This window comes from Amblyraja radiata, chromosome 14 (genome assembly GCF_010909765.2).
Source record: "Amblyraja radiata isolate CabotCenter1 chromosome 14, sAmbRad1.1.pri, whole genome shotgun sequence".
Lineage (NCBI taxonomy): Eukaryota > Metazoa > Chordata > Chondrichthyes > Rajiformes > Rajidae > Amblyraja > Amblyraja radiata.
Window position 1 is genome coordinate 28,102,821 of NC_045969.1, and position 27,394 is coordinate 28,130,214.

A 27,394-nucleotide genomic window follows, 5' to 3' on the forward strand; every position below is an offset into this window, starting at 1 on the left:
GAAAGGTCGCGCGCATGCGCGGCAGTCAACGCTATGGAGCCCGCCAGTGCTTTCCGCTGTCACGTCGTCCTCGCGTTGCTGGCCGCCCTGCTCCGGGCGCACGCCGTTACTTCGGACAAGCAACAGGGCTGCCATCACTATGCCGGAGGGCACGTTTATCCGGGGGAGGCTTTCCGAGTGCCGGTTTCTGACCACTCGCTGCACCTCAGTAAAGCCAAGAGTGAGTGGGGCGGGCGGGCGGGTGTCTCGCCGCCGCCCTCTGCGGGCGGGCGGGCGCGCGCGCGCTCATTTGGATGTGAACGGTCGTCTGACGCGAGCCGCGCGCCGGAGTAGTGTGTGGGGTTGTGGCCTGGAACCAGTATGGAGTCGGGGCCGTGTACGAGGTCAGGGACCGGGACAGTGTACGGGGTTAGGGCAATGTAAGATTAGGGTCGGGGCTGGGGACGGGGTTAGGGTCGGGTCAGGGTTGGTTTTGCGCGCCGGGTAGCTTTGTTCGCGAGGGCGGGACCGTTAACAACCCTGAGCAACGGTGCCGCGAGAGACGCGTTGCATACTTAGCCCGGGCACACCCACTCTCCTGTTGCTTTTTTTACAGTGCAGTTTATTCCCCTCCCCCTCCTTTGTTTGCCATTTGCGTTCACAATATTTCTTCTCCCCACCTTCCTATTCCTGCTATTCCTATTATTCTCTTCATACACACATCCTGCAATTAAACACGTTTTTGTTTTCAGTGTGCTCTAAATGCGCTCGTTATTTTACGGCGAAGTTCGTGCAGCTCAAATTGATTCGGGAATCTTGCAAAATAAACTTTCCGTTTTTCACTTTCTTTCCTCCCCACGCGTCCGAGGTCCGTTCCTGCAACTATAACAGTTTTACTTCGACCATGTCATGTTACTAAACTAACATTAATTACTTTAAATAAAATATATCCTATCTGATTGTATTTCGTCTGTGTGTGTGTGTAACCTTCACAATTGACGCACAATATCTTCTGTTTTCCGCGTGCAGACAGGTGTTTGGTTTAACAGCCATATTCCACATGTCTAGCCACACCACTCGACGTTGGCAATGAATGAGCAGATATTTTCATCCAGCTCAATATAGGGTAGATTGGAACAGATTTCCCCCCTCAGTTATACGCATCTGAACAGTCCTTGCATGATATTGTCCAATTCACCCCTATCCAATTGGACTTTTATCCATGGAACTGGTATGCTATGATGCTGAGAACCACAGTGCCCTCCATAATGTTTAGGACAAAGACCCATAATTTATTTATTTGCCTTTGTACTCCACAATTTGAGATTTGTAATTGAAAACAAAATCACGTGATAGAAAATGTGCGCATTATCAGATTTAATTGTAAGGTATTTTTATACATTTTGGATTCACCATGTAGGAATTACAGCTGTATTTAGACCGTCTCCCCATTTCAGGGCACCATAATGTTTGGGACATATGCCTTCACAGGCATTTGTAATTGCTCAAGTGTGTTTAATTGCCTCCTTAATGCAGGTACAAGAGAGCTCTCAGCACCTAGTCTTCTCCAGTCTTTCCATCATCTTTGGAAACTTTTATTGCAGTCTATCAATATGAGGACCAAAACTGTGCCAATAAAAGTCAAAGAAGCCATTATCAGACTGAGAAACAAGAATAAAACTGTTAGAGACATCTGCCAAAACTTAGGCTTACCAAAATCAACTGTTTAAAACATTTAGAAGAAAGGGCACGGGTGAACTTACTACTCGCAAAGGGACTGGAAGGCCAAGGAAGACCTCCACAGCTGATGACACAAGAATTCTCTCTATAATAAAGAAAAATCCCCAAACACTTGTCTGACAGATTAGAAACACTCTTCAGGTGTGGATTTGTCAATGACCACTGTCTGCAGAAGACTTCATGAACAGAAATACAGAGGCTACATTACAAGATGCAAAACACTGCTTAGCTGCAAAAAATGGCTGGGGTACAGTTTGCCAAGAAGTACTTAAAAGAGCAACCACAGTTCTGGAAAAAGGTCTTCTGGACAGATGAGACGAAGATTAACTTGTATCAGAGTGATGGCAAGAGCAAAGTATGGAGGAGAGAAGTATCTACCCAAGATCCCAAGCATACCACCTCATGTGTGAAACATGGTGTTGGGGGTGCTATGGCCTGGGCATGTATGGCTGCTGAAAGTACTGGCTCACTTATCCCCATTGATGATACAACTTCTGATGGTAGTAGCATAATGAATTCTGAAGTGTATAGACACATCCTATCTGCTCAAATTCAAACAAATGCCTCAAAATACATTGGCCGGTGGTTCATTCTACAGCAAGACAATGACCCCAAACATACTGCTAAAGCAACAAAGGAGTTTTTAAAGCTACAAAAATGGTCAATTCTTAAGTGGCCAAGTCAATCACCCAATCTGAACCAAATTGTGCCTGCCTTTTATATGCTGAAGAGAAAACTGAAGGGGACTAGCCACCAAAATATGCATAACCTAAAGATGGCTGCAATACAAGCCTGGTAGAGCATCACCAGAGAAGACACCCAGCAACTGGTGATGTCCATGAATTGCAGACTTCAAACAATTATTGCATGCAAAGGATATGTAACAAAATACTAAACATGTACATGTCATTGCTGTGTCCCAAACATTATGGTGCCCTGAAATGGGGGAAACTCTGTATAAACACTGTTGTAATTTCTGCATGGTGAAACCAAAATGTATAAAAATGGCCTTTATTAAAATCTGACAATGTGCACTTTAACTATATGTGATTTTTTTTCTTATACAAATCTCAAATTATTGAGAACAGAGGCAAATAAATGAATCGTAGGTCTTTGTCCCAAACATCCCAAACTGTATATTCCTTACCCTGTATCTTCCCCTTTGTACTTGAGTTTGACATGATTACATTTATGTACAGTGTTAGATCATCTTACGGTCATGGAGTCAAACAGAGTGGGAATAGAATCTGATTGGAGAGCATGCAAAATAAAACTTTTCACTGGAAAATAACAAAGTGCTGGAGTACAGTTTGCCAAGAAGTGGCTTAAAAACCCTTCTGAAGAAGGGTTTCGGCCCGAAACGTCGCCTATTTCCTTCGCTCCATAGATGCTGCTGCACCCGCTGAGTTTCCCCAGCAATTTTGTGTACCTTCGATATTCCAGCATCTGCAGTTCCTTTTTGAACAAAGTGCTGGAGTAACTCTGCCAGCCAGTCAGCACCCCTGGAAAACACGGATAGGTGGCCTCTTTGCAGTCCTTACCCCCAATCCCATTGGCTCCATCCATCCTCCCTTGCTGACAAATATCCGAGGTTTGCTGCCACATAACAAGTCTCCTGCAACGGACTGTTCCAGCTGCTACGGTCAGGCAAACGCCTCCGTTGCCATGCTGTGAGAACGGAGAGGTTGAGAAGGAGTTTCTTCCCAGAGGCCATTCGGACTGTAAACTATCTCACCAGGGACTAACTTTACTGAACCTTTTTCCTTCCGCCCACAATATTTAATATGTAAAAGAATATGTGACTGTTTGTAGTTTGTTTGTTTGTTTGTCTTTTTGCACAAAGTCCGCGAGCATTGTCACTTTTCATTTCACTGCACATCTCGTATGTGTATGTGACGAATAAACTTGACTTGACTTATCACTATTACTCTGCCTGACTTCACCTTTTCCCTCTGTGCCTCAAAGCCAGGCTTGATGCCACCGACCTGACTGCTCCTGTCCGTACCCCACGCCAAAACAGTATCCAAAGAAGCATGCCTATTGTCGAGCAGAATGGCCAAGGGGAACTCCAGTTCCCCTTGGCCTCTTACACTCTTTCCTGGCGGTCACCTGTTTACTTTTTGCCCTACCCGAGGTGTGCTCACCTCCCTGTTACTCCTACCTATGACCTCAGGTTTACAGGTGATTCTGAGGTCCAGCTGCTGCTTCAGTTCCCTAACGTGGTCGGCAAGGAGCTGCAGCTGGACACACCTTCCATAGCTGTAATCCTCAGAGACAAGGGACGTCTTACTGACTTCCCACATCCTGCAGGAGGCACAATCCAATTTTTATTTAATTCATTCTTAAAAGTAATTGTGACTCATGGCATTTGTCCATTTTATTGAGTGAAATTCCTTTTCCTATTTTCAATGCACATTTGATCAAATGTTTAAGATTTAAACAAGGCCACGCTAAGTGAGGATCGTAGGCATTTATGAAACTATTTAGCAGAGCAACAAGATATGAAGGATATTAAGATATTGTATATATTAATCAAACAAAAAAGCTGGACATTAATTTTATTCTGAAGCGCAACATGTTTGTTTACTATACACTGGCCGAAGAAGAAGGAATGAACCTAAAGTGTATAATTGTGTCTTTTCAAAATCTTTAGTTTCAAAACCTGCACCAGATTGGGAAGGTACGGCGGTAATAGATGGAGAATTCAAAGAGCTGAAACTTGCAGATTTTCGAGGGAAATACCTTGTCTTTTTTTTCTACCCACTTGATTTGTAAGTATCAAAATTTATATTTAAGATGCATATTTGTGGCAGCTTTGGTTAGGTCTTGCATTGTTTGACTACGCTACTTTCAGATTAGGTCATTAAGTGCATTTTCGAGTATAGTGCCCATTCTCTTAACCCAAGGAGTTTTATTACATTGTCCTCCCTAGTTAGTAATTGTCTGAAGTAACGTGGTTTAGCACAAGCTAAACATTGAAACGTTAAACATTATAAAATGTATATTGAAATTGCAACACAGAACATTTTGTTTATCCTTCACTGTCCACATCTCTTATTATTTTCTCTTTCTTGTTTAATGATAACCTTTATTCTGGCTCATTCACTGTCCCACATCCTCCCACAAAGAGGGAGGTGGGGGCATCTGCCTCATGGTCAACTTCGTGGTGCTCAGATGTGGCAGTTCTGTCTAATCCCTGCTCCTCACACCTTGAACATCTGGCGGTGAAGTGCCGCCCCTTCTACCTCCCGAGGGAATTCACCTCCATCATCCTGACTGTGGTCTACATTCCAGCCCAGGCAGACGTCCGTCTAGCATTGGAAGAGCTGCATGCCGTGGTCAACAAGCACCAGTCAGCGTACCCCAAAGCCTTTACCACCACAGCTGGGGACTTTGACAAAGCCAACCTGACAATAACACTCCCAAATTACCACCAACTTGTCACCTGCTGCACTGCAGGATTAAATACCCTTGACCACTGCTATAAGACCATCAAGGATGCCTATTGTTCTATCCCTCGCCCTCACTTCGGGGAATCCGACCATTCAGCGGTGCTGCTTCTTCCTGCAAACAGGCAGCAACTGAAGAGCGCACCCCAGAGGTGAGGACTACACCGAGCTGGTCTGGGGAGGCAGTGGAACAACTACGGGACTGCTTGGAGTCAGTAGACTGGGCAATGTTCAAGAACTCTGCAGCAGACCTGAATGAATTTTCCACAGTCGTTACAGACTTTATAAGGAAATGTGTGGAGGACTGTGTTCCAACAAAAAACATCCGAGTGTTTCCTAACCCGAAACCTTGGATGAACCAGGTGATCCGCATTATTCTGAAGACCAGATCCCGGGCATTCAGGTCTGGTGAGGTCAATAAGAAGTCCAGATATGTCTTTGACAAGGCCAAAAAAGACTTCTGCTCAAAGCTGGAGGAGGGGGCGGTTGTTCGGCAACTGTGGCAGCGCTAGAATGCCATCACCTCCTACAAGTCAAAATCAGGAGGCAGCTCAAGTGACAGCATCACTCCCTGACTCAATGCGTTCTATGCACGCTTTGATAAGGAGAACACTGATGTGCCTTCCTGAGCCCCCATATGCTCTGATGGTATTACAGTCACAACTGGGGCCAACTGGGGGAGGGATAGACGCCCCCACTGTCAATGGTCTTAGCTCCCCGGGTACATCTGGGAAAGGCTCCTCTGCCATTGGCCCCAGGGTTGAGACTGAGGTGTAGGAGACCAGCAGGTGGGGTGGAAGGGGACTCCTCGGACAATGAGTCAGTGGATGTTCTCGCTTCCCCCGAAGTCACTCTACTCATTTTAGTGGAGGAAAGCCGAGAATTAATTGAGGCCACTGAAGGAGCCCAACATCGGCCCAGACTATCCTCTTTCCGGTGGCCAAACTTACATGGGCTCACCAGCTCACTGAACCTCATCCTCAAAAAGAGGGAGAGGGGCAAGGGTGAAGTAGGTGAAGGGGAATGACTGGCATCAGTTCAGGTCCTTCTTGGACAACCTGGAGAAGGACTCCAAGACCAAATGCAGTATCGTTCCTGTTGAGGGTAGAGGGACCAGTAGAGCATCCCTTGTAACCAGGGTCCAGAGGGCAAGGAACACCGCCACTCCATCTAAGGTCCGTAGTGAGAGGAGTGGCTCTGCTGTCAGCGACCAAAGGATTGATGATGGGATATAGGGAGTGGGCAGGGCTGAAGATGTCCTGGTTGGGTAGCTCCTAGGTCTGGCCAAGCTGGCCATCCGCGAGTCACGGCGCCAGGCGGAAGAGGGCTTTGCCCGAGCCAGATACTTGCCTCTTTACCGGGGTTGTACAGTAGTTATTCGTATATTTGTAACATAGTTGTTTGGAATTCAATGTCTGAGTAATTTGGTGATTTTGTAATGTGGTGTTGGGTATGTCACCACGGTTGTTTTTTTGGGGGGTTTTGTATAGTGTACGTACAAAAAAAAAGCTGGTTACCAAGCTCACGGAACTGGATCTCTGCGCATCTCTGCAATTGGATCCTCGACTTCCTTATCCACAGACCACGGTCTGTTCGAATTGGCAGAAATACTTCTTCCTCATTAACAATCTGTACGGGAGCACCTCAAGGCTGTGTGCTCAGCCCCCTGCTCTACTCAATCTATACTCATGACTGTGTAGCTGGACAATGCAAACTCCATCTTCAAGTTCGCTCATGACACCACCGTTGTTGGATGAATTATAGGTGGTGATGAGTCAGAGTATAGAAGTGAGATCGACCGATTGACCAAATGGTGCCAGCACAACAACCTGGCTCTCAATATCAGTAAAACCAATGGCCTACAACAAATAATCCTCCGTCATTTTCGCCACCTCCAACGTGACACCCAACACTCGCCACATCTTCCCATCTCCCCCCATGTCTGCCTTCCGCAAAGACCGCTCCCTCCGCAACTCCCTTGTCAATTCTTCCCTCCCCTCCCCTACCACCCCCTCCCCGGGCACTTTCCGTTGCAACCGCAAGAAATGCAACACCTGTCCCTTTACCTCCCCCCTCGACTCCATTCAAGAACCCAAGCAGTCGTTCCAGGTGCGACAGAGGTTCACCTGTATCTCATCCAACCTCATCTACCGCATCCGCTGCTCTAGATGTCAGCTGATCTACATCGGTGAGTCTAAGCGGAGGTTGGGCGATCGTTTCGCTAAACACCTCAGCTCGGTCCGCAAGAACCTACCTGACCTCCCGGTGGCTCAGCACTTCAACTCCCCCTCCCATTCCCAATCCGACCTCTCTGTCCTGGGTTTCCTCCATTGCCAGAGTGATCAACACCGGAAATTGGAGGAACAGCACCTCATATTCCGCTTGGGGAGTCTGTATCCTTCTCCCAATTTTGTTAGCCCTTGCTGTCTCCTCCTCTTCCTCAGCCCTCAGGCTGTCTCCTCCCATCCCCCAGCCCTCGGGCTCCTCCTCCTCCTTTTTCCTTCCTTCTCCCCGCCACCCCCTATCAGTCTGAAGAAGGGTTTCGGCCCGAAACATTACCTATTTCCTTCGCTCCATAGATGCTGCTGCACCCGCTGAGTTTCTCCAGCATTTTTGTGTACCAACTGATTGTGGACTTTGGAAGAGGAAAGATGAGGACCCACAATCCTGTTTATATCAACCATGGTGGAGAGATTCAAAAACTTCAAATTCCTGGGAGAGCATATTTCCAAAGATCTTCCCTAGACCCAGCACACCGATGCAATTATAAATAAAGCACATCAACGCCTCTGAGAAGACTACAGAGATTCGGTATGTCAGAGAGGATTCTCTTGAACTTCTACAGGTGTATAGTAGAAAGCACATTGACTGGTTGCATCATGGTCTGGTTCGGCAACTTGAACACTCGGGAGCGGAAAAGACTGCAAAACGTTGTGAACACTGCCCCTATCATCGGCTCTGACCTCTCCACCATCGAAGGGATTTATCGGAGTCGCTGCCTCAAAAAGGCAGCCAGCATCATCAGAGACCCACACCATCCTGGCCACACATTCATTTCACCCCTGCCATCGGGAAGAAGGTACAGGAGCCTGAAAACTGTCATCCAGGTTCAGGGCTTCTTCCATACAGCCATCAGGCTATTAAACACTACAACCTCAAATAAGCTCTGAACTTCAATATACTATTATTAACACACTACCATTGTTTGTTTTTTGAATGTGCGTGTGTGTATATATATATATATAGGTATGTGGATATAATATGCGTGTGTGTGCACTTGTGGTAATGTGTATGTATACACACTAAACTTTTTTTTCTCTTGTTTATCATATTGTTTACAGTGTACTATGTTTACATATTATCTTGTGCTGCAGCATAAAAGAATTTCATTGTTTTATCTAGAACACATGACAATAAAATACTCTTGACTCTTGACCTCATGAACATTTATATTTTTTAAACAAGTGTATTCCTTCTGCTTCCTGTTCAATATCTTCCTTTTGATTCTTTCTGCACTTTCCTTTTCCTTAAATCACAGCAATAGTGTATATTTCACTCCTCTCCATCTCTTCATGATTTTAAATCAATAATCTATAGAAAACTCAGTTTTTCATCCTGCATTTTTGTGTACCTGTTATCTATTACATTGTTTGAATGTGGGAAGACTAAATGAATCTGTTGTACCTTTATCTAAAGAAACAGTTATAGCCAAATAATTAGTTATTCCATAATGCAATACTGGTTTTTAGCACAAATGGTGTTGTTGCATTTTTTAGTTCTGTTTTACTGACTTACCAGTAATATCATTGAAGATGTAATCTTGTTTCTTCACAGGCTGCAACACCAATGGTTGTAGATATAATATATATCAAAAAGTTAAAAATATTCTTCCTTTGTTGATATGATATACCCTATCTAATATAAATTAATTGTGCTTTTAATTTGACCAAAAATTGAGTTTTTCGCATAGCACTTTTTAAAGTTTTGTTTTATTGATTTATTTTAAAGAGATCAATAAATAACTGTGGCTATGCCATTGTAGTTATGTGCTAATTGGTTCCTAACTGTGATTCCTGACTTTTAGAAAAGTTAATTGTATAAGCTTTTAATTCATAAATTATTCATAATAATTTACTGCTTTTTTTCTGTAATTTACAGTACTTTTGTTTGCCCCACTGAGATAATAGCTTTCAGTGACAGAATAAATGAATTCAGATCGATTAATACTGATGTCGTGGCCTGCTCTGTTGATTCCCAGTTTACGCACTTGGCATGGTAAGTTGGTATGGTGTGCTTAGTTGGATTGATCTCGACTTGTTTAAAAAGAAGGCTTAACAGCATTCATCAACTGAATATGGGCATTTCCTGAGTTGCGCTAGAGTTACGTTCAGTGAACCCTTACGTAAATCAGATTTTATATACATTGGAATTGTTCCCTTCAATTACCTGGTGGTTTGCCGTGTACAAAATAATTGGGATGGCATTACTTTGAATAAATCTCACTCAAACATTTTTTGGTCTGTGGCAATTCCCGTTCCGTTCCATGTTGTCGCCATCCTAGCATCTGAGTGAATGAATCCCAGTCAATTGTCTGAACATTCGCGGTGAGTGGATGGATCCTGAAACTCGGCCAGTCACATGGTGAGTGGATGGATGCTGATGATCAGTCACGCAGTGAGTGTCTGAAGGTGTCTGGATTCCGAGGGAATGTGCTGGTATGAGCCCACACACCCTCTACTGGGCGATAGTTGAATAACAGGACTGCAGTTCCCTTTTGAACACTGCTGAACTTAACTGGTTCCTCAGATACAAAGATTTGCAGGTAGCAGATTCTTCCTACACATTTTGCAAGTGTATCTCTTGAACTGGGTGAACTAGTTGTTGAACAGGGTGTGCACATGTGTGGTCTGTCCTTCAGTGATGGCTCGTTCTGAAATCTGAGTACATCGTGAGACATTCACATATCGGGCAAGAGTTATTTTAGTTTAGTTTAGAGAAGCAGCATGGAAACATTAACTGGAAACATAATTTGATTGCACTATGGACTAAGTACAGAATGTTTATGTTAGTGCAAGTTGCTTATTGTGTAAGTTGGGGAATGTCTGTATTTTGCTGTTTTTTGTCTGGTAAATAGCAAGCTGTACACTGCAATAGCATTTGAGGATTTGATAAAACAATTTACCAAAAATAACTACATATTATTTAATCTAGATGTGTGAGATAATGCATTTTGAGTTGTCTAATATTGGCAGGATATTTGCAATAAATGGCAGGGACCTTAGAAGCATGGATGTACGGGGGATCTTGGGTTACAAAGTTATATCTCCCTGAAAGTGGTGACACAGGTTGGAGAGTAGTGAAGAAGACACTTAGCTTGCTTGCCTTCATAGGTAGGGGTATTGAGTATTAAGATTACGTGGGCCAAGGCGGACTGAGCTACAACCACTACTGTATCTGTTGTTCTCGTTGTGGCCTATATATCGGTGAGACAGTCGTTTCGCTGAACACTTACGCTCAGTCTGCTGATCCAAGTGATCTCTCAGTTGCCAAACATTTTAACTCTCATTTTCATACTGATATTTCTGTCCTGGGCCTCTACTGTCAGAGTGAGGCCGCACACAAATTGGAACAGCGCCTCATATTCTGCTTGGGCAGCTTACAACCCAGCTTTATGAATGTTTATTTCTCAAATTTCAAGTAATCCTTGCATTCCGTCCCTTCCCATCACCTCCCAGACGCCCTACTAGTTCCACTGTTCATATTCTTGTATTCTTTCGTTATCTCCCCGTCCACTGCCAACACTCCACCCTTCCTTGGTCATATGTTGCTGGTCCTGCTTTATTCTGGCCTTTTCTTTCCTCTGGTTCCCTCCCCTCTACTTTCAGTCTGAAGAAGGGGCCCAATCCCAAAATACCACCCATCTTTTTTCTCCAGAGATGCTGCCTGACCCGCTAGGTTGCTCCAGCACTTTGTGCACCCATATCTGTATTTGTTCTGGGACTTTTTTGTGTTCTATAGCAATATTCCTCTGGTTTAGATTTCCTAGCTATTAATAATCTCATAGAGTGATACAGTGTGGAAACAGGCCCTTCGGCCCAACTTGCCCACACTGGCCAACATGACCCAGCTCCACTAGCCCCACCTGCCCATCAAACCTGTCCTATCTAAGTACCTGTCTGTTGGGATAGTCCCTGCCTCAACTACCTCCTCTGGTAGCTTGTTCCATACACCCACCACCCTTTGTGTGAAAAGCTTACCCCTCAGATTCCTATTAAATCTTTTCATCTTAAACCTATGTCCGATAGTCCTCGATTCACCTACTCTGGGCAAGAGACTATTCTATTCGATCTATTCCTCTCATGATTTTATATATCTCAATAATATCACCCGTCATCCTCCTGAGTCCCATCTTACTCAACCTCTCCCTATAGCTCAGAACTTCTAGCCTTGGCAACATCTTTGTAAATCTTCTCTACCCTTTCTAGCTTGACAACATCTTTCTTATAACATGGTGCTCAGAACTGAACACAATACTCTAAATGCGGCCTCACCAACGTCTTATACAACTGCAACATGACCTCCCAAATACTATACTCAATACTCTGACTGATGCAGGCCAATGTGCCAAACCCTTTTTGACCATCATGTCTACCTGTGACTCCACCTACAAGGAACCATGCACCTGCACTCCTAGATCCCTCTGCTCTACGACACTCCCCAGAGCCCTACCATTCACTGTGTTGATCCCCAAGTACATTTTAAACGTGTTTTGAAATTTGAGGGCGTACATGCAGGTCAAATAGAAGTGGTGCTCGAATACCATTTCATTTCTTCAATCCACACCTGAAACTTTCCTTTATTGTTGGTGCTTATTTAATAAAATGTAAATATAACAGTTAGGGTAAATGTCTAAATATTACAATAAGAATACACTTGCACATAACCTAAGGAGATGCTTTTGCTTTATAAAGGATAAATACACCAAGAAAACAAGGTGGACTAGGACCAATGAAGATTCCACTTCTCTCAGATCTTACACACCAAATTGCAAAGGATTATGGTGTGTATTTGGAGGACCAAGGGCATACACTTAGGTAATCATCTCTGTGGGAATATAACTTTTACCAATTAATACAGTGCCCACCACAATATTTGGGACAAAAATACATCATTTATTTATTTGGTTCTGTACTCCTCAATTTGAGATTTGTAATAGACAAAAATCACATGTGGTTCAAGTACATATTGTCCGATTTTAATAAAGGCCATTTTTATACATTTTGGTTTCACCGTGTAGAAATTACAGCACTGTATATATAGTCCCCCCCATTTCAGGGCACCATAATGTTTGGGACATGTCATGTAAATGAAAGTAGTCATGTTTAATATTTTGTTGCATATCCTTCGCATGCAATGATTGCTTGAAGTCTGCGATTCATGGACATCACCAGTTGCTGGGTGTCTTCTCTGGTGATGCTCTGCCAGGCCTGTGTTGCAGCTATCGTTAGCTTGTACTTGTTTTGGAGGCTAGTCCTCTTCAGTTTTCTCTTCAGCATATAAAAGGAATGCTCAATTGGGTTCAGATTGGCCACTCAAGAATTTACCATTTTTTAGCTTTGAAAAACTCCTTTGTTGCTTTAGCAGTATGTTTGGGATCATTGTCTTGCTATAGAATGAACGGCCGACCAATGAATTTTGAGGCATTTGTTTGAAAAGCAGATCGGATATGTCTATACACTTCAGAATTCATGATGCTCCTACCATCAGCAGTTGTATCATCAATGAAGATAAGTGAGCCAGTACCTTCAGTAACCATACATGCCCAGGCCATAACACCCCCACCACTGTGTTTCACACATGAGGTGGTATGCTTTGGATCTTGGGCAGTTCCTTCTCTCCTCCATACTTTGCTCTTGCCGTCACTCTGATATGTTAATCTTCGTATTACCTGTCCACAAGACCTTTTTTCCAGAACTGTGGTTGCTCTTTTAAGTACTTCTTGGCAAGCTGTAACCTGACCATCCTATTTTCGCAGCGAACCAGTGGTTTGCATCTTGCAATATAGCCTCTGTATTTCTGTTCATGAAGTCTTCTGCAGACAGTGGTCATTGACAAATCCACACCTGACTCCTGAAGAGTGTTTCTGATCTGTCGGACAGGTGTTTGGGGATTTTTCTTTATTATCGAGAGAATTCTTGTGTCATCAGCTGTGGAGGTCTTCCTTGGCCTGACAGTCCCTTTGTGATTAGTAAGCTCACCAGTACTCTCTTTCTTCTTAATGTTGTTCCAAACAGTTGATTTTGGTAAGCCTTAGGTTTGGCTGATGTCTCTAGCAGTTTTATTCTTGTATATCAGACTCCTAATGGCTTATTTGATTTACATTGGCACAACTTTGGTCCTCATGTTGATAAACAGCAATAAAAGTTTCCAAAAGTGATGGAAAGACTAGGTGCTAAGAGCACTCTTAGTGTGTCCCAAACATGATTGTGCCCAGAAATGGGGGAGACTATGTATAAACACAGCTGTAATTTCTACAGTGAAACCAAAATGTATCAAAATACCCTTTAATAAAATCTGACAATGTGCACTTTAGCCGCATGTGATTTTTTTTCTCTTAAAATTCTAAAATTGTGGCGTGCAGCGACAAATAAATAAATGATGGGTGTTTGTCCCAAACATGGAGGGCACTGTATCTACATGGTGAAAATAGTAATTAAAAATTGCAATATGGTTTAAATACAATACAGTAAGTATTTAATCACTTCACGGTGCATGCTAATTATGCTTTGAAAGTATATGTATGCTGAAGAATTTTTCTACTTTCAGTTCACATATTTTAACTGGGCTCAGGAATGTGCGATTTTTCTGTTTCATCAAATGTGTCTAAACAAAAAAGGCTTTTGATTATGTGGCAAAGCTTAGTTGAGATTAGGAATACTATTTAAGGGCTGAAGAAGTGATAGTGATTTGGGAAGGCAGTTTCAAGAAAGTATATGGATAACTTAAAGCTGAACTGACATAATTGGTAGAATGATTGATTGGGTGATGGATGGAAGAGATGGGTTGAGATAAGATAATAGAATAAAATGGGGATTTTACATTAAATGCTTGAGGGTGGTGCACTAACCCAAATCATTGAGGGGTGGTTTACAGAATATGTGTGGCTGGTGTAAACATATGAAAGGAAGAGATGATTTTTGATAGTGAATCTGCCGTTGACCCCTGCATATATGATTTTATGGTGGAACAATAGGTAAAAATGTAAGTGATTAATAGTGTCAAGTGAAACTAAGCAGTCTTAAGCCCCTGTCCCACTTACGTGTCCTTGGCACGCTAATTATGCGACCTCATGATCGCGATGAGGCACGACGGCTCCGCGAAGGTCTCGCGCAATTTCATGCGCCCGCACAGCCGTCTGCAGCGTGTGACGTCATTTGAAGATGGACACAAAATGCAGGAGTAACTCAGCGGGGCCAGCAGCATCTCTAGAGAGAAGGAATGGGTGACGTTTCGTGTCGAGACTCTTCTTCAGTCTGAAAGAAGGGCCTTGACCCGAAACGTCATCCATTCCTTCTCTCCAGAGATGCTACCGGTCCCGCTGTGTTACTCCAGCATTTTGTGTCAATCTTCAATTTTCTTGGCCCCGTTCTGGGAGTAGAAGTGGGGGCGGATCCAGACCGCAACGGCCGTGAGCCCCAGGCTGAGTTCGGCGATCGTTTGCCTGCTTCTGCTGCTGTTGGAGGTGAGATGTTGCGTCTCGCCAGGGTCTTGGGCCTGTCCCACTTTGGCCATCAGTTACGTGACAGGCCGTTGGCGCGCAAAGATTTCGTTCGCTACAAAAATTTCGGAGCCCCACGCGATGTTGTGCACAACTTCATACCCCTCTGCACTTCTCAGTGGGACCGGCCCAGCGCGGCCATACGATGCCCGTGCGCCTCAATGCGACGACTAGGTCGCGTAATTTGCGTGCCAAGGACATGTAAGTGGGACAGGCCCTTAAGTAATAAAAAGACTGAGATTAAAAGCCAATTCAGTGTAAGGATGTTACATTTGTGAGACCAGAGTGTGATCAGGGTGGGAGGGGGGTAGAGTTGGTGGTGAGTAGTGTTGTGAAGGAGAACCAAAATGATTGCATTAAGGGCATGTCCCACGAGCATGCGACCTGCATGCGGCAAGCGCGACCTAAAATGTCGGTCCCACCAGCATGCGCCTGCATGCGGCAAGCGCGACCAAACCAGAAGTGGGGGCCGCGCGGAGGTTGAGTGAGTGACATGAAGTTCGAGGGAAGTTCGCGCGTGACATACGGCATCGAGGCGGCTGCGGGCCGGCAGGCCGTTGCCGCGCGGAATTTTTGAACACTCAGTTTTTTGGAGCCCCGCACAACTCCATACGGCTCCGGCGATCGAAGTGGGACTGGCCCCGCGAGGCCGTACGGCTCAAGCGACCACATTAGGTAGCGCTTGCCGAATGCAGGCGCATGCTGGTGGGACCGGCCCTTTAAGTCACGCTAGTCGCATGCTCGTGGGACAGGCCCTTTAGTGTCAAGCTCAGTGAAGTGCTCTGTTCGGCTAACATTAGGTGTTTAACCACAGGTAACGGTTGAAAGATTGAGGATGGGAGTAATGAGATAGAGGTGAATATCAATGTCTGGTATAAATTAATTCTTTGCCTGCAAATGATGCCACTAATAAGCAACATTTAGTCGCAAGGATCTGATAATTTACTGTGTAGACATCCGGCTATCTGGATTGGCAGTTTAAACTTGTCAAAATAAAGTTTCTGGTGTACTCCCTCACGTCTTTGGAGTGTGCTCTTCGTAGTTATTTTTTGATTTCTACACATTTTGTTTACATTTCTAACTCAAGCTTTCACAGTTTAAGGTCCTAAATAATAGGAGCAGAATTAGGCGATTCGGCCCATCACGTCGACTCCGCCATTCAATCATGGCTGATCTATCTTTCCCTCCTAACCTCATAACCCCTGACACCTAAAGTAAAACATCCTCAAAAGTAGGAGTTTCTCTACTAACAAAGGCAACTCTTTCTCCTCTTCAGCTAGCCTCTGCTGCGGGGTTCCACAAAGTTCCATCCTTGGCCTCATTCTCTTCTCCCTGTATATGCTCCCCTTAGGCCAAGTCATTCAAAGGCACGGCATTTCCTTCCATTGCTATGCAGACGATACACAACTCTATCTCCCCCGAAGCACAAAAACCGATCAAGTCTACTTAACCTTATCCACTGCCTCGAGGATATAAAGTGTTGGATGGCCCAGAACCTCTTCCAACTAAACAAGAGTAAGTCTGAGGTCATCCTTCTCGGCCCCTCGGACTCAATCAAAACGATAGCAGGCAGCCTTGGTAGCCTTACCCCATTACTCAAACCTCACGTCAAAAACCTTGGCGTGATGTTTGACTCAGCATTGAAATTTGACAAACAAGTCAATGCCGTGGTAAAAGCTAGCTTCTTCCAGCTTCGGACGATAGCTAAAATAAACCAATTCCTTCAGTTTGATGACCTCGAAAAGATCATCCACACATTTATCTCCTCCCGCCTCGATTACTGCAACTCCCTTTACTGCATCAGCCAATCTTCCCTGTCCCGCCTGCAACTGGTCCAAAAAGTCGCAGCGAGACTCCTGATGGGCACCCGAAAAATGGACCCCATCACCCCGATTCTGGCCTCTCTCCACTGGCTCCCTGTGCAGTTCCGAATAAATTTCAAGATCCTTCTTTATGTTTACAAAGCCCTTAACGTGCTCGCCCCCACCTACATCAAAAGTCTGCTTAACTACCACACCACCTCCAGGTCCCTCAGATCGGCCGACTTGGGGTTACTGAACATCCCGCGGTCTAGGCATAAGCACAGGGGCGACCGCGCCTTTGCGGTTGCAGCTCCTAGACTGTGGAACAGCATCCCTCTTCCCATCAGAGCTGCCCCCTCCATCGACTCTTTTAAGTCGAGACTTAAAACTCATCGTTACTCTCAAGCCTTTCTTGACGTCCTATGAGCGAGGGCTATATGTATGTATTTATGTATGTACTTAATCTATGAACCAATGTTGTATAACATTAGTACCTCCACCAATGTAAAGAACTTTGGTCAACGAGAGTTGTTTTTTAAATGTGCTATAGAAATAAAAGTGACTTGACACTTTGAGAAAGATGTTTTTTTTGATCTGCGAAATTATATTAATCACAAGTGAGTATTGCAAAGTTTAATTTAAAATTTTATTCAACTTTTAGTTTGCACCCCCCATAACATCAAAATTTAGACCCCTTGCACATTTTTAGGAGTGTACTTTTATTACTTATGTCAGAAACATGCCATGAATCACAAAGATTGTATGTTATTTTCCTCCCTCATTATTTTGCTGCTGATTATATTTTTTGCTCTGTCTGCTTCACAAGGATAGATGGCCAATTATAATTTTACGCTGCAGTAAATCAATCTATTTACAAACTCATAAGTATCTGTAAAGGAAATTATTTTGTCCCTTGCATTTTCAATATTGCCTATCTTTCTAATGCCTATGTAGCAGGATTTGGGACAGGGTATGGTTTTTGGGAGAACATAGTATAAGAAACTGGAAAGGAACTGCATTAGGTCAGACAGCAAAGTTAGTACTTTCGGACAATTAGCTTCAGAACTAATGAAAGGTCATTATTTATATCACCGCAGACGTGATACTGCTTTGAGTGTTTCCAACAGCGCCTGGCATATTTTTCCTGGTAAAGTTAAATGCTGTTCTTGGTCTGTGATAGGTTTAAATGTAAGTTTAATACCAGTTTTATTTTCAACTTGTGGAAGTATTGAGTTTACTGTGTATGGCTTCTAACTGCATTGTTAAAACACTTGTGTTAATATTGGTTTACTATTGTCATATGTACCAATATACAGTGAAATGTTTTGTTTTGCGTGCTATTCAGTCAGTTCGTACCATACGAGTACAAGAGATTATGCAGAAGAGAAAATAAACAAAGTGCAGAATATAGTGTTACAACAGAGAAATGGCAGATAAAAAAGAACAAGGGCTGCAATAAGAGGTGTTAATTATTTAAATCTTAACTGTTTTAAAATGTCTATCACCTGTCAGTGTCTAATGGGCCAGTGGTGTGTTGTCTGAGGCCTTCTCACCGCTTTGCAGTATACTACTTGTGTGAGGAGGGTCAGGCTGTTTGGCACTCTGTTTTCTGGGAAAGACGTGCACTATGGATAGCATTTAGATTGACACAAAAAGCTGGAGTAACTCAGTGGGTCAGGCAGCATCTGGAGAAAAGGAATAGATGATGTTTTGGGTCGAGACCATTCTTCAGACAGAGTCAGGAGAAAGGGGAACGAGAGATATAGACGGCGATATAGAGAGATATTGAACAAATGAATGAAAGATATACAAAAAAATTAAGAATGGTCAAGGAAAGGTGGAGCCCACAATACTCAATTGTTGGCTGTGGGCTAGGTGACAATGAGTTATACAGACAATGAAACTCAACAGGACAACAGCAAAATTAGTACAGCGACTAGGGTGGGGGAGGGACGGAGAGAGGGGATGCAAGGATTACTTGAAGGTGGAGAAATCAATATTCATACTGTTGGGTTGTAAGCTGCTGGTGCTGGCTCGAAGGGCCGAATGGCCTCCTCCTGCACCTATTTTCTATGTTTTTATGTTGTATTTATATTCTGAGAATGCATCTCCAAAAGTCTACTTATCCTGCACAACATTTTTTTGAGTAGTTACCTGTAGTTCCCTTTTTAAATGTTAAAATATATATTTATTTTTTTGTGCAGATCATGCATGCCATTTAATGTTTCTTTATGCACAAGATGTATATTTTTTGAGCCCTTTAACCAATATTTAATTTTTTATTAGAAGTACAATAAGTCATAGTAATACACGCCACATATCTTATTACATTTGTTGTGCCCCTTCATTTTTTGAGCTTTAAGAAAGATAGAAATAAAAGAAGTAAGGAAAGTGAGAAAGAGTTGTGATAGTGCAGGAAAGTGTTGGGAAAAGAAAGCCCATTAGAAAAAGAGTTCGAGAAGAAAGTAAAAAAATAGACCCTAGAAAAGAAAGAAAGAGAAACAATCAGCCTATTATAAAAAACTCCGCAAAAAGGGATATTGTTGTAGTGTAGAAAGTTTGGTAAATCGTTTGCCTTGCCCTACCTTCAGCTCAGATGCTGACATGGTGTTGCCAACGTATACTGTTAAGAGTTCATCATTGCTTTTTTCAAACTAATTGAATGTAAATTACATATAAAGATTTAGCATAAAGAATAATATTGACTCCAATACATTTGTTTATCTTTCAGAGGCCTTTTTATTATTGATGACAAAGGATTACTGAGACAAATAACAATGAATGATCTTCCGGTGGGCCGGTCAGTAGATGAAACACTTCGATTGGTCCAAGCATTTCAGTACACTGATACGCATGGTGAAGGTATGCAGTATTGATTTTTACCTAAATGCAAAAAACTAATTTAATTGTAATTTCAATTAAATGGTAAAATTATGTAATACAAAGTAAATGGGCAAAGAACTTGCTGTGCTGCCACCTGAATTAATGTGCTATTACGATGTTTTTTGTTTTTTTTGTAGTTTGCCCAGCTGGTTGGAAACCTGGAAGTGATACGGTAAGGCTATCGCTTAACTCCAAATGATTCCTGACCTTGGTTTTGAAAAATACCATTTCATTAACAGTTGCTGCAATCATTAAATTAGTTAAATATTAACATTATTTTACTGCTTTATCAAATCTAAAATATTACTAATTTTAAGCCCACAAAGAATCTTCAAATTGTCAAGTACATTAACATCTGTAATCATACTGCTGGTATATTTTAAATAGATCAAACCAGAGGACATCATGAAAAAATGGTGGCCACGAGACTTGTAAATAATTACAAGTGGTAATTCTGCTGACACTGAAATACATATTGTGCCTAATCACAGAAAATACATTTGTGCTGATAATATAGTTAATCTTTTTTTGCCTCTTTCTATTCTCACCTGGAGTGCACTTGCATTTTCAACAGTTTCATTTATTAAGTCTCATCCAAAATATTTAAAGGGAGTAGATCCTGGCCTCTTTGCAATGCAAACTAGATCATTAGAAGTTTAATTTAGAAGTGGGAATGATTGGGACAGATTGCATTGGACAAATTGAGTGGTTGAATCTTGGGAATTATGCTTATAGCAACTGAAACAAGATATAAACATGAACAAAATCGCAGTATTGTACATTATGTTAAACATGCCCATTTGCTTATTTATTTCAAAAATAATATACTAAAATAAATTTGTCACTGTTGGGTCTTTTTCAAAGCTCAGCCACATGCTCAAAGTACCAAAACGGTGTAACTTATTTTTAATTAACTGAAAGACAACGGCCACAAAACCGATCAGTTAAACCATAGAAAAAAATTCAGACATCTGTTTTCCAACTATTTTACTGACTTAAATATGAATCTAAACCAAATCCTTGCATTTTATATTTCTTGTTAGTGGCATTGTAAATCAATAAGAATAGACTTGAGGTCTCCCATCCGTACATCTGTGTGTATAGCTGCATTATTTCTGGAATGGGTCTATGCTTCTGCGGTTATAACGTCCTGCACGTTTGAATGCTTCTACCAAAACTTCTTCCAACCTCAAATCCTCTGCTTGGTGCAACCACAGCATTCTTGTGGGAACTAATATGATAAAAGGATCTTACCACCTGGACAGTATAAATGTTAGGATGCTGTTCACGGAATACTTTGGATTGTAGTTCTGGAAAAAGGCACTCTCCATACAAACAGACAACATCCCACTTTCACTTCCATTCAAACATCACGGGAGTTATGGTACCCCTTGTCTTTTATTTGTCTACATATTTATTTAATTGCTAGATCACTGATGTTTAAGTCATAATTGATTCCAGATAGGCACCTCATAATTCTATTCACCACCATCAAGCATTCCTTCAGCCTCCCTTTATGTTCTGAAGAAAACAACTCCAGCTGAACTAATTTTTTCTGCAGCTAAAATTTTCTGGTCTCAGCAATGGCCTCTGCCATTCCCCAGTGCGGTCACATCGTTCCTCCAGTATACTCAGAACTGCAAACAATACTTGAACTGTAATAACTAAAGCTATATTAACTAGTAGTATTACAACCTTATTTTGCATTGCATGTCCCAACTAAAAGGCAAACATCTCATTGCTTTTGACCCCTTCTACTACCTTTCAGAATCTGAGGACGTGCTGTATGCTTAAGGTCCCTCTACACCCCTCAATTTCCTCCCATTTATTGCTTAAAGCCTTGCTTTGTAACATCTCCTCAAATGAGCTACCTCAAATCCTCTGGATTAGATTCCATATTTCTGCCGAGCTGATCAGATAATCCCAAAATTTAAATCCCGAAATTTAAAACTTTCCTTTTACTTTTCAATTGTCACCAATTTTTCTCCTATCAACGGGACTATATGGGAATTGTAATTACTTGTCTGGAACCTCAACTGAAAGAATGAGGAGAAAACTTGTCATAATAATGAATGGGGAACCTCCAGGATAAATCAGCACACTGAAATCTACAACCAGGACTTGTTTAATATTGAAATTCAGCAAACAAAAACCATAAAAAATAACACTTCAGAATTTAGTATTTCCGATATCTTAATTTCATTATATCTGGGGAATTAAATTTCCTTTCCATTCAGCTGTTGGAAACTTTAGCCCATGATGTCCATGCCAAAGTAAGTACACATACATACCAATCCCATTTTCCAGTCATGGGCTTGGAACATATGCCTTGACAAATCTAGTACTTAGCAATGTACTTAAACATTGACTACATGACTTCATCATCAACTTGGGCAACGTGTTCCAGATTCCAACCATTTGGGTGAAAAAAATTCCGACAGTGATCCTCAAATTACTTACTTTAACACTATGCCCTCCTACGTTTTATACACGTCTGTAAAGGAGAAACATTTCTTGCTATCTGTTCTATATGCCCCTCAATTTTATATCTTAATCAAATTCTGCTCAGTCTCTTCCATGCCTAGGAAAACAAACTCTGCCTAGCCATGTTCTTCTCAGATAAAATACCTGTTCCTAAGCAATAAACAGTAAACCCTCATTATTATGGACCTTTACAATGGATTTTGGTTATAGCAAACAGTCCTTTTAAGAACACAGGCAGCTAGTTACACTGCAGAAGCTATTGAAACTGACATGCAATCTCTTCGATCGACACTTAACTATTAAATAATGTAACAAACAGCTTTTACTTTTAGCTTACAGTAACAAAAAAATATATTTTTAGCTGTTAAGAACTTTGTACATTCAGCAGGTTAGTGATTTTGGAAGGGAAACAGAGTTCAGGTTAGTTTATTGTCACGTGTACCGAGGTACAGTGAAGAGTTCTGTGTGCTATCTAGTCAGCAGAAAGACAATACATGATTACAATCGAGCAATTTGCAATGTATAGATACATGATAAGGGAATAATGTTTAGTGCAAGGTAAAGCCAGTAAAGTCAGATCAAAGATAGTCCAAGGGTCATCAATGAGGGAGACAGCAGTTCAGGACGGCTCCCCAGTTGTGGTAGGACGATTCAGAAACTGAGCCAATGCTCTTTTACCCTGAACACAGGGGTGGTCAGCTAGTTGTGTGAATTTCAGTTAGAGCACTATACGATTTCCTCACACCACCACCTCAATGCCACTTAGCCCCCATTTTTCTCTCACTTTCAGAAAGTTGGAATCAGCAGTAGGGGCAGATATTATTGCTGTACCCCAGTTGTGCTGGACAGTGTGATGCCAGGCGGCCTTCTTAGGCCGCTGCGTTCGTGTGATGATGGAGGTCCCTCTGGGCAGTCAGACGGTGCTCTTGGATTTTGACCCGGTGCCCGGGTATTGATGTCAGTGGGGGACAAAGCCTTACTCGGTTATAGCGGACAATTGGCAATAGCAGACACTATTCCCCCCCTCTGTGATCTGTTATAATGAGGGTTTAAACATAGAAACATAGAAAATAGGTGCAGGAGTAGGCCATTCGGCCCTCCGAGCCTGTACCGCCATTCAATATGATCATGGCTGATCATCCAACTCGGTATCCTGTACCTGCCTTCTCTCCATACCCCTCTACTCTACTAGAAAATCTTTGCATCCTCATGTAGTCACATCCTTCCGATGGAATTACCAGAACAGCATAGTACTCCAGCTGTAGGCTAATTATGTATTATAAAGTTGTATTATAGCCTCCCTTCACTTGCCCTTGTTAGTCAGAGCACAATACAGATATCATGAATGCTGTCACTAGATCTTTAGATTGCTACACATCCCCAGGTCCTCAATACTCCATAATGTCCTGGCATTCATTCTGTATGTCCCACTCCTATTAATCCTTCCAAAATGTATTGTATATTAGAACTAAATTCCATCTACCTTTCTTTTTTCTTGCATATTCTCTAAACTATTAACACTGCCAGTTTGTGTATCTGTAAACTCAGAAATCATACATTAAATTTGTTAATATATACGGACAATTCCCATATTATAGACAAGAAAACAGACCGCATCACGATTTTTGTAATAGTGCATCTGCATATGTCAATACAAATTAAAAATCAATTTTGTTGGTTTATTTACTTTGCACACGTTCTAAGGCAAATTTTATTTCATATCTCAATTTTTGTGGTAGTTTGTGAATTCTACAAGATTATGCCAAATTGCCATAATCCAAATGGCTATAATGCACAGGTTGTCTGTATAACAAATACTAACCCAACACCAATTCTGGCGGCACATACTACCCCCCCCCCCCCCCCCCTAATATCCCTCTTATTCACAAGGCAATTTGGAATCCAATTTTCTAGTTTGTCCTCAATCTCATGAGGTTATAACCTTTTGAAGCAGTCTCCCATGTAGGACTTTGTCAAAGGCCTTACTGGAATTGATCAAGATCACTGCCCTAATCAATATACTGTTATAGCTTTGAATTACCTTGCCACACGTAACTAACCTGAAGTTACTATTATGCCAATTATAGTATTCAGCAAAAATAACAGTTGCAGATGAAGCACCATCTGTGGGGATGAAGGATTATTGATGTTTCATGTGGAAACCCTGCATTATTCTCTTTAAAAGGTTAACCTAATATTATGCTCTTTTCTTTCAGATAATTCCAGATCCAGCTGGAAAACTGAAGTATTTTGAGAGAGAACTTTAAATCACTATGTTTTTAATCAACTTGACTGAAACAATAAACTGACTTGTAATGTGTTTCTCTGGAGTTATTACTATGGTTTACAATAACCAGGAAATTATAAAATATAATATTCCTCATTTCCTTCTGTGCTGGAACATGTGCCAATAGAAAAAGATCACTGAGTATCAAGATCAATTGGAGTATGTAATTTCTCCTCCTTTGGATTTAGCAATTGTTCACAATGATTAAATCAGAAAAAGTGATAAAAACCTTTATTTTCCCAATTTAATGACATTGATACACTTTCCCAATATAAATGTTCTAAATTTGAACTTTGGAAGCATGGTAGCAGACAATTAAGATTCAGTAAACATATAAATTGCAGGGTGTACTGATAAGCATCACCTTTTCCTTTTCTCAAGAGATGCTGTCTGACCCACTGAGTTGCTCCAGCACTTTGTGTCTCCCCATCAGAATAACTGGATATATCCAGAAATACTGATACAATCACTTTAGGACTTACCATCGTTGATTCTAAGGAAGGGGTGGTTGCTTAGACATAGGTCTAATCTCACATTCAAGTGAACCCTTGCCCTTCCTGCTGTAGAAAAAATAATTCTCCCTTCTCTGGTTTAGATCCACATAAGAGATTAGTGTGCAAAATGTGAGCCCATGGCATTGGCAGACAGGAAGCAAAGAGTCGGAATGAACGGGTCTTTTTCAGAAAGGCAGGCAGTGACTAGTGGGGTTCCTCAAGGCTCAGTGCTGGGACCCGTTATTTACAATATATATTAACGGTTTAGATGAGGGAATTAAATGTAACATCTCCAAGTTAGCGGATAACACAAAGCTGGGTGGCAGTGGGTGCTGCGAGGAGGACGCTATAGGGCTGCAGGGCGACTTGGATAGCTTGGATAAGTGGTCAGATGCAATATAATGTGGATAAATGTGAGGTTATCCACTTTGGTGGCAACAACAGGAAAGCAGATTATTATCTGAATGGTATCAGATTAGGAAAAGGGGAGGTGCAACGAGTCCTGGGTGTGTTTGTACATCAGTCACTGAAAGTAAGCATGCAGGTACAGCAGGCAGTGATGAAAGCTAATAGCATGTTGGCCTTCATTGCGAGAGGATTTAAGTTTAGGAGTAAAGAGGTTCTACTGCAGTTGTACAGGGCCCAGGTGAGACCGCACCCGGAGTATTTTGTGCAATTTTGGTCTCCTAATTTGAGGAAGGACATTATTGCTATCGAGGGAGTGCAGCATAGATTCACCAACTTAATTCCTGGGATGGTGGGACTAACATGAAAGAATGTGTCGATTGGGCTTGTACTCACTGGAATTTGGAAGGGTGAGATGGGATCTTATAGAAACATAACATTCTTAAAGGATTGGACAGGCTAGATGCAGGAAAAATGTTCCCGATGTTGGGGGAGTCCCGAAATAGGGGTCACAGTTTAAGAATAAGGAGTAGGCCATTTAGGTCTGAGATGAGGGAAAATGTTTTTACCCAGAGAGTTGGGGATCTGTGGAATTCTCTGCCACAGAAGGCAATGGAGGCCAATTCACTGTATGTTTTCAAGAGAGTTAGATTTAGCTCTTTGGGCTAAAGGAATTAAGGGATATGGGGAAAAAGCAAGAACGGTACTGATTTTAGAAGGCGGTGCTGGCTCGAAGGGTTAAATGGCCTACTCCTGCACCTATTTTCTATGTTTTTATGTTCTATACTCAAGTAATTGATGCAAAGCATCAGTTAAGTGTGCCACTGCACTTTACACATCAATTTGAATGGTTTCCCTGCTAAGCGAGAAGGGACTCAACCAATGAACAATGATTAAGTTAAGAGCAGAGTAATCTTAATACTACTTGGTTGGTCAGGCTGAATTAATCAATCCAATTATATCTCTCAGTATATAGAATTCAAAATGGATAATTAACTCATTGTTGCCGTTAGTGGCAAGAACAGTGGTTCCTGCAATTTAATCGTTATTAATCCAGACAAGAATCAAACGGACTGAAGATTTCTATTGCTGAACAATGAGTAATTACCCAAAGTATTCATATACTACTTGCTAGGTTGATGTCTGCATGAGAAAGAATATTAATACAAGGTTGTTATGCGTGGCGTGAAGTTTAGAGTGCTATAATGAAGGTTTTGCCGCAACCCATTAGATGCACGTATCTGCAAAAAAAAAAACGTTAAAGCTAGCGAGCAATTCAGATACTGCAAAGAATAAATATTTTAGAAAAGTATAAAGTATATTCATCAGCAAATGCACAAACCACTTATTCTTAAGACTTTTCAGTTGTCTAACTGAACGGTGGTGGATTGATCAATTTGAGTCTTTGTTGAATCGTGCTTTAAAGTGTCGTTTTCCATCCAAGTACAGCATAGATTCTGTAAGGAAAAGCCACAGCTTTATTCCATGGTATATAATTACAAATGTTCAACTCCAGCAACACATTTTTTTAATGCAAATTATCAAAAAAAAACCTACAGCAACAGAATGCCATTAAAGATCAGTCCTTGAGAATACAGTAAATCCGAGTTTTAACAAACCCCTTTATAATGGATTTTGGTTATAAAACTGTCCTTTTGTGTATTAATCATCATCTGCAGTTCTGTTTCAACTACATACTATAATACGTTACTCTGTAATAACAAACAATCGGCAATCACGGACATCATCCCCCCCCCTCCCCTGTATACCGTTAGAATGAGGATTTACTGTACCGTCTATTCTGCAACTATATGCATGAATTATGTTGCCCTACTGCACTTTAGCAAATAAGTTTTTAAATTACATATTCTGCTGGAAAGCACTAATGATATGCATGCCACGTATATTATTTACACTGGCGATCTCATAATTTTTAATGTACATTAATCTTTGTTGATTTGGACAGTGATTTGAAAACACAAAAATGTAACCAATATACTGTATGACTGGGAAATCTTAATAGCTTCTGGTAATGGTTATCATTTTGTCACTAAAGTAATTGCATTTTAACTACTGTGAACAGATGTGAACTG

The 27,394-nt window shown here is 41.8% G+C and overlaps 2 protein-coding genes across 4 annotated transcripts in view; one reads left to right on the forward strand and one right to left on the reverse strand.

The window, feature by feature from the left end:
- prdx4 (peroxiredoxin 4) lies at positions 1-24,435 on the forward strand. Its single transcript, XM_033032912.1, has 7 exons — positions 1-220; positions 4,373-4,490; positions 9,327-9,443; positions 12,140-12,262; positions 19,480-19,610; positions 19,769-19,803; positions 24,332-24,435. The coding sequence occupies exons 1-7, from the start codon at positions 34-36 to the stop codon at positions 24,380-24,382; spliced, it is 762 nt and encodes a 253-aa protein (XP_032888803.1). The 5' UTR covers positions 1-33; the 3' UTR covers positions 24,383-24,435.
- Positions 19,464-27,394, reverse strand: part of acot9 (acyl-CoA thioesterase 9) — a 52,054-nt gene continuing 44,123 nt past the window's right edge. Inside the window, exons 16-17 of one of the 3 annotated variants that reach the window (XR_004414005.1) lie at positions 26,644-26,758; positions 19,464-19,631 (exon numbers count right to left, since the gene is read on the reverse strand). Coding sequence is in view for 2 of the 3 variants with exons in the window: in XM_033032909.1 (XP_032888800.1) it covers positions 26,694-26,758 (65 nt within the window). In the remaining variant the exon portion in view is untranslated. Of the gene's footprint in view, positions 19,632-21,740; positions 26,759-27,394 lie in introns of those variants that run through there. The other 2 variants (XM_033032909.1, XM_033032910.1) reach the window with 2 other exon arrangements.